This window comes from Morone saxatilis, unplaced genomic scaffold (genome assembly GCF_004916995.1).
Source record: "Morone saxatilis isolate NCDOM2014 unplaced genomic scaffold, NCSU_SB_2.0 Contig6, whole genome shotgun sequence".
Classification (NCBI taxonomy): Eukaryota; Metazoa; Chordata; class Actinopteri; family Moronidae; genus Morone; species Morone saxatilis.
In genome coordinates, this window is record NW_023340206.1 from 9,621,481 (window position 1) to 9,628,619 (window position 7,139).

The 7,139-nt window shown below is 37.6% G+C and overlaps 2 protein-coding genes across 6 annotated transcripts in view; one reads left to right on the forward strand and one right to left on the reverse strand.

Moving 5' to 3' along the window:
- Positions 1–1,756, forward strand: part of LOC118339790 (FERM, ARHGEF and pleckstrin domain-containing protein 1-like) — a 52,533-nt gene extending 50,777 nt beyond the window's left edge. For 3 of the 4 annotated variants that reach the window (XM_035677538.1, XM_035677536.1, XM_035677537.1), the window contains exons 27-28: positions 105–256; positions 654–1,756. In XM_035677538.1, the coding sequence (XP_035533431.1) occupies positions 105–256; positions 654–729 (228 nt within the window). In that variant the 3' untranslated portion in view covers positions 730–1,756. Of the gene's footprint in view, positions 1–104; positions 257–653 lie in introns of those variants that run through there. The other variant, XR_004797330.1, reaches the window with a different exon arrangement.
- Positions 1,757–1,798: 42 nt separating this feature from the next.
- Positions 1,799–4,155, reverse strand: LOC118339794 (gamma-glutamylaminecyclotransferase B-like). 2 transcript variants are annotated; one of them, XM_035677548.1, is made up of 3 exons: positions 4,064–4,133; positions 3,424–3,463; positions 1,799–3,050 (listed from the first exon to the last, which is right to left on the reverse strand). In XM_035677548.1, exon 3 carries the CDS (start codon positions 3,024–3,026, stop codon positions 2,556–2,558), a length of 471 nt encoding a protein of 156 aa, XP_035533441.1. In that variant the 5' UTR covers positions 3,027–3,050; positions 3,424–3,463; positions 4,064–4,133; the 3' UTR covers positions 1,799–2,555. The 2 variants fall into 2 exon arrangements, with proteins under 2 accessions (XP_035533441.1, XP_035533440.1); XM_035677547.1 differs by lacking the exon at positions 3,424–3,463 and having other exon boundaries at positions 1,801–3,050; positions 4,064–4,155.
- Positions 4,156–7,139: the final 2,984 nt, after the last annotated feature.

Here is a 7,139-nt window from a genome sequence, read left to right on the forward strand (position 1 = left end):
TATATATATATATATACAGTAAAGTGGTCTGATAAGTTGGAGAATCAGTAAAGTACTGATGATGCATTAAGGATCTCCTTTCTTTCTGGCCCGTCTGCTCACAGGACGACTACCCTCTGGCCAGCCTCCCTCTGCTGGGCTACTCTGTCACCGTCCCGTCTGAGTCGGAGAACATCCACAAAGACTACGTGTTCAAACTCCACTTTAAATCGCACGTCTACTACTTCAGATCAGAGAGCGAGTACACCTTTGAGAGGTACCGTACTTCGGGTGATGGGTAGGGGTTGAAATGTATTTAGACATACATGGGTATCTCTCTCCACTTTCGCATCAACAAAAGGTTATGATTGACTCAGTAACAGAGATGGTAAGATAGCTAATTATACCAGGGAAGTAACAGAACTGTCAGAGGGAATATTGAGGTGTACAGATGATCACAAGTGGTTCATTTTGATATGTTTTGATAACTTTGTCTCTAAAAGAAGACAAGATGGATTATTGTATTTTTCTGATTACTTGCAGTAGATTGTCTTAATTTTGACTTGTAATTAAATCCAACTTTCTTGTGACCATAACCTCAGTGTGGTCCAAATATACTATTCAAAATATACATACTAATGGCTGTAAAACTGTTTAATGTTCCTCCTCTCCAGGTGGATGGAGGTGATCCGCAGCGCCACCTGCTCTGCCAGCCGCTCCCTGCCAAGCACCAGGAAAGACCTATACTGATGAATCCACCCCACCCCCCGCCCCCCGTCCAATAAACTCTGACCTGGTTGAAGAACTAAACTTCAGGCTGCACAAACACCAGAAAAGACTCTTATTATAGAACCACACAGCAGGCGCTCGAATCCACACTAAATAATACCTCTGAATAGTTGATTCACACACACACACACACACACACGTCGCTCAGAGGTCCTCCCACTTCATCTCCACCCTCTTGTTTCACACTTTCTGCACCACTAGTGTCTGATTAGAGGCAAACATGGCGGTCGTCCACGATGTAATTCATAATTTACTTCTTTTAAAATGCCAAACTGGCCGCACAAAGTCTTTGCTGGCGATCTTTTCCTTTACACGACTGTTTATTGTTGACTTTGAGTGTTGTTCACATGCACACATATAGATTTAATATTCACCCCCAACGACGTATCCTGTTTACAGTACGGAGGATTTTATTGTTACGATGAACCTGAATGAAATACATGGGATTTACCAGAAGTATTTGGGACACTGAACCATGAGGTCGTGCACCATATTGTATTACTTTTTTATACGTGTCCTTGTTAAATATTCCTGTATTCCGACACATTTGTGATGAGAATAAAAAAAAAATGTATATAAAATGCTTGATAAAGAGCTAAACCTGGATTTTTAAACTCCATATGGAAACCTGTGTGCATGTGAACACGCTCATGGTGATGAAAGTATTTTGTCTGACAATCTTTATATAAATAGATGAATTACATGTGAGTCTGGACAGTTAGAAAACATTCATCTTTTCCTTTTTTGTAACTTTTTTTGTACAGTACTTTGATACACTGTGAAATGTCCTTTGTTTTTTTCATGTTTTTCTGTACGTTTTTTTGCTTTTGTTCAAAAAAGGACAAATGACTTCCAGACTGCTTCCAACGCCGACAGAGATTTCACTGGTTTGTTTGCCAAATATCCTCTCTTCTGTACTCCTCCAGTTCTCTGGATTTTACTATTCTAAATAAAGATGAGAAAAGATCGTGTTCATATGAAAAAAAAACAGAAGAGACGACTCAGAAACTATGTCTTTGTGTATTCTGCTTTTATCTGTTATTCATAGGGACAAATCTGGGATTAGGAAAACACGACACAGAGGAAGATGATGATCATAAAGGAAGGTCAACTGACTACACATTTACAGTTTTTGACTCTACTGGCGAACCAGCAAAATTCAACACAGTACCAGAGAACGACGTGCACAGCAAGAGCTTAAATTACAGTTCCAGTTATTGCAATAAAGTGTAAACTTTGCTGTCAGAAACCTGAGAATGCAGTTTCACAAGTCTGGTTTACACACCTTTATTTCTGCAAGGAAACTTAACCGAGCCTTCAATGTGTTTCACACTACTTCACATTTGTTCAGGAGATTTCAATTTATCCGTTTGGCTGCGATAAGAAAACATAACAGGGATTATTACTTAGGTACTGCTAGCTACTGAAAAGCCATGTGGCGAAGAGACCACCCGTTATACATATGTGACTGTGTACGTTGAGGTTCTGTCCATTTAGGCTGTGTTTCCTTTAAAACAAACTAACATTGTACTTCAGCTCCACTGATCACACAGAACTGGCTCTACTTGCTCTGACTCGTCAGCTAAAATCCATGAAGGAGGGTCGTTTCTAAAGATACGGTACGTAGAGGAAGTACCTGGACCACAACACAAGCCTCCTGCGCTAATGATGCAAAGAACTAAATCAACAGTTAAGAGCATTCAAGTGATATGGAGGCTGATTTGCAGAGGTAGAAGACTTTGATCATATTTGCGCTCTACTCAGGATCTCCTCGTCTCATTCCAACATCAGTCTCGTGCTTCTCTGGTCACATACTCGAGCCCGTGACCTCCATACGAGTCATAGCTCTCGTAGTTGGGCAGCGAGGGCCAGTTGGGCTGGTACGCCGTCGTGCTGTACACAAACGCCTCCGTGATGCTTCCTGCTGACGGCCTCTCCTCTCCCTCTGCCTCCCCCACCCACTCCTTCACCTCCAGTTTGACCAGAGTCCGCTGGTACATGGTGGGAACTCCCTCAAAGGCGTCCAGGAATTTCAGCATCTGGTCGTCCACTCTGTAGATCTCTCCCTGGACTCGGTGACCCTGGCCGGGGATGTTGAGGAGGAAAGGGATGTTGTGCTTGCTGGCAATCACTAGCGGGTATTTCTGGGTGGTGCAGGCTGAGGCGAGGAACTCCGCCCTACCGTTGCCGCTGTCAAACATGCGGTAGGAGTTGGGCTGCCCCTTCTTGAGGGTGCCGTAGACGAAGACGCGAGTCATGTGGATGCAGGAGGGCGGACACACCTGGAAGAGAAGACAGTCAAACACAGCTGGCTGAGCAGATTTCCACCATGACTTTCTATTTTGGCTCTTAGTGTCTATCTTGATTTATCACTCTGTTTTTTTTAGGGAACATTTCTGGACATTTCTGGAGACTTTTGGCAGGACATCTGCAAGTGCACTTCTGCTGTCTGGTGCAGACTCTTATTTATAGGAATGCGACAAAAGATACAGACCTACAAAATAAAAGAAAGCAACAGCCACCATCAGTAACTAAACTGGTGGAATTTGTATTTGCTGAATGAATCTAATAACATAATAAACAGCAACAGTGTTAAAACATGTAATGCACACATTATCGGATGCCTTGAGTAAGATGCAGGAGTGTGTCTGTGACCTTTAGTCCCGCTCTGATTGAAGCTCTTCGGACTTTGTCACTGCAAAGTACATGAGGTCAATAATTAATTCCCCGTCAGTGATAATGTCTGACACTGTTAAGATCATTAAAGCTGGGAAAGGTTTGTGGAGGATAAGAGACACAGCAAGCCCCAGTGGTGGAAGATGTAACAATACTGCAGTCCTGCATTCAATATTAGCATCAAAATATACTTATTATTAGCACTCATTATGCAGAATGGCCCATTTTATTATTATATATATTGCATTAATGGTTGCATCACTTCAGATGTAGCTGGTAAAGGTGTAATAATAATAATAATTCCATTTTATATGAATAATCTGAATCTGCAAAGTAACTAAATACATGTAGAAGAGTAAAAAAGTACAATACTTTCCCTATAAAGCAGTACATGAGTAAATGTACTCGGTTACTTTAGACACAGTCATGCAATCATCACAATAACCATGCAATAAGCAGTAACTTTGTAGCAACAGACCGCCTTCACTCGCCTGACAGCGCAGAAAGTCACGTTTAAAGCGGCTACAGCAACCGTTTTACCACCTAAGTACTATAAGTAATAACCCTCCGCTCAGGAGTGGCCGTATTTTGCTTGAAATAACGCTAAAAGTAGTCCTACCAGCAGCGGGATGCAGAGGACGGCTCGCAGTTTCATTAAAACGAGGAAGAGGAGTGAGGCGACGCTGCTGCTGCTGCTGCTCTACGTCACGGTCAAGCCGGCGACGTGAACCGCACATGCGCAGTAAAGACTCAGATAAGTCGTTGGACGAACGAAAGATGTCGCCAAAGAGACGAAGAATAAAACAATATATTTATTTAACAGTGTATTTTATTTTAGTGCTTATACTTTATACTTATTGTAATAAATTTTTTAAATAATTTTAATATTTTTTTAACTTAACTATTTTGACAATATATTGCTTACAGTTATATTTTTAACTGTGTCATTATGTATTTAATTATTTAGTTTTTAATTATCTATACACTAATGGTCACTCTGAGAAGATTAGGCTGCTTAAATGTAAAATTAATATAATATTACAGTGTTGTTGTATTATTGTTTAGGGTAATTTTTCTATATTTTTGACTGTATTTTAATATTATAACTAATGTTTAAATTTTGAGCTGCATTTTTGTATTAAAGGATATATTTTTATAATACATATATTATTATTATATTATACACAATATATCCCTCTTCTTTCTGTTATAGTAATATTATATTTATTATTGATATTAGTAACAATTATTTTTAATTATATAGTTATTCATAATGATAATACAGAAATAACAAGTTTTATCTGATGTTAGAAATTAAGTTAATATCCAAGAGATGGCATTAAAGAAAAGCAATTGAGGAGGACACTGAAAGTAAACCAATTAATTGTTAAGATACTGAGTCAAACAATAGTTTTACTAAATAAAATTAAAGCAACTTTTGGAGTTGGAATGAAAATATTGTACAGCGCATGGTTATAAATAAAGAGCTGTGAGTGTTCACCAGGTCAAGAAAACAACTAAATATATGAATAATTCAAAAAAGGAATTACATAATCACCTGTATATTTCCAAATAGGTCATTAACACAACAACTAGAGTTACTTCTGCTGCTAATTAGTTAGGCATGTTCTATGTAGAGAGGGCTGTAAACTAAAGGAAAGAAAACAAACCAATATTCAATAATTAATCATCCAAAATAATAGGGAGATATGCACCCCTGGCTCCAATAAAACCCACTTAACATAACAGAAGTATAACGAGGCCATGCAACAGTAACACTGGCATACCAGAGGAAAACATTAAAAAGAATTACACTGAAAGCTTTAAACTTCATTCGTGGGTTCAGCACCTCTTTAATATGTGGGCAAATTGGAGCCAAAAGGACAACGGCCTCATTAATGTCCATACAGCTAATTTCACCTACCACACTGGATCCCAGTAAACAAATAAAGATTATTACTGTGGCATTACGTGAGCAGCAGATAGATCTCATAAAAATGAAGTTGAAGTCATCTCAAGAGGAGAAAATGTTTCCTCTGACAGACTCTGTTCAAGACAAACATCTTTCATCCTTCCCACTCCTCCGACTGCCGACTCACCTGTGAGCGCTTGCAGAGATGAACTGGGGCAATAACTCTGCACAGGAATTAAAGTGCATCCATCTTTCCCTTAACAGACACTTGACATTCACTTGACATTACATTTTCTAATGGAAAACAAAAACAGCCTGCAGACTCTACGAATGTCTAACATGCTTTTAATTCACTGATTTTGTCTTTAAAAAAATAACTTAAGTGGTTGACTGTGCCTGGTTTTAGTGGTATGAAACAAACGACTACGAGTACAATAAGTAATATTTTAAAGCCAGTGATAAAAGGTAGCTAGAAATGAAAAATGAAGGGACCCAAATGACACATTATGAAAGTCTAGTATACTCATTAATTACTCTCACTTGGGGACACTTACAGAGATATACATCTGCAATTTAAAACTTTCCATAGTCCACAATTTTTCTTTTTGTCATTTTGTCTAGGAAATTGATGATGTGACGATGGTAGATTGGCTATCTGTTGAAGATCAGATAACAACATCAGCAATGTTGGTTTCTCAGCGCCCTGTAAGATGGTTTTCATTTTTCTGTTGGTGGACAGTATGGCAGTATGTACACCAACTCTTTCTTTCTCCTAATACAACTGAAATGTTGATTTAGAATATAAGAAGCACCAAGCATCTTCTTTCTCTCACATCCAGTTACATTGAGGTACACTGTGGATTTTAGCTTTGTTTTGCATACTTTTAAAGATATGTTTTATGTATAATGTGTTTGTTTCAGCCTATGTTTTACCTGGATGTAAGAAAAAGTTTAAAAAGAGATATATGAGCACTAGAGGGGATGCAAATGTGCATCAAAACAGTAAACTGATGAATAAAATTGTAAATATGTTGCAGACAATAAGGACGTTAAAGAAGAACGATTGTAAGGATTTCAAGGAATCATTTTACAGCACAAGGTTGTTCTTAATGTGACACACTAGTAAAAAATATAATTAATTAACAGAATAACAGATAATAAACCAGTATATACAGCTATTTATATACATCAGAATCAGGTTTATTGCCGAGTAGGTTTGCACATACAAGGAGTTTACCTTGGTAAGTTGGCAAGCATAGAAAAATACAAATAAAGAGAACATGTACAATATGATCTTAAAAATCTATGCTTCTGCAAGTTAGCAGTGTGACATATAATGATATTTACACTGTGCAAAGAAAAAAATCTGAGGAAAGTGCGTTAAGCTTAACGTATATTCAGAGTGGGTGGTGGGTTTAAGAGTCAGATCAGAATCAGAATCAGATTCATTGCCAGGTAGGTTTTTACAAATACGAGGAATTTGTCTTGGTGCAATGGTGCTAAAATGTACAATCACACAAAAAATATATAAATCACCAAGAATAAGTACTGTTTAAAAATATAAATAAATAAACATAAGAATACTTTACAGAAGACGATGTTAACGAGTGCATTAATGTAGGCCATTATATGATGACATGATTTGTGTTTTTTAATAACAGTATATAATATATAACAGTATATACATGATAATATTAATAATAATATAATATTTATATATAATATGATGACTGAACAGCTATACATGTATACACATAGATATTTATACATTAATATTGATATA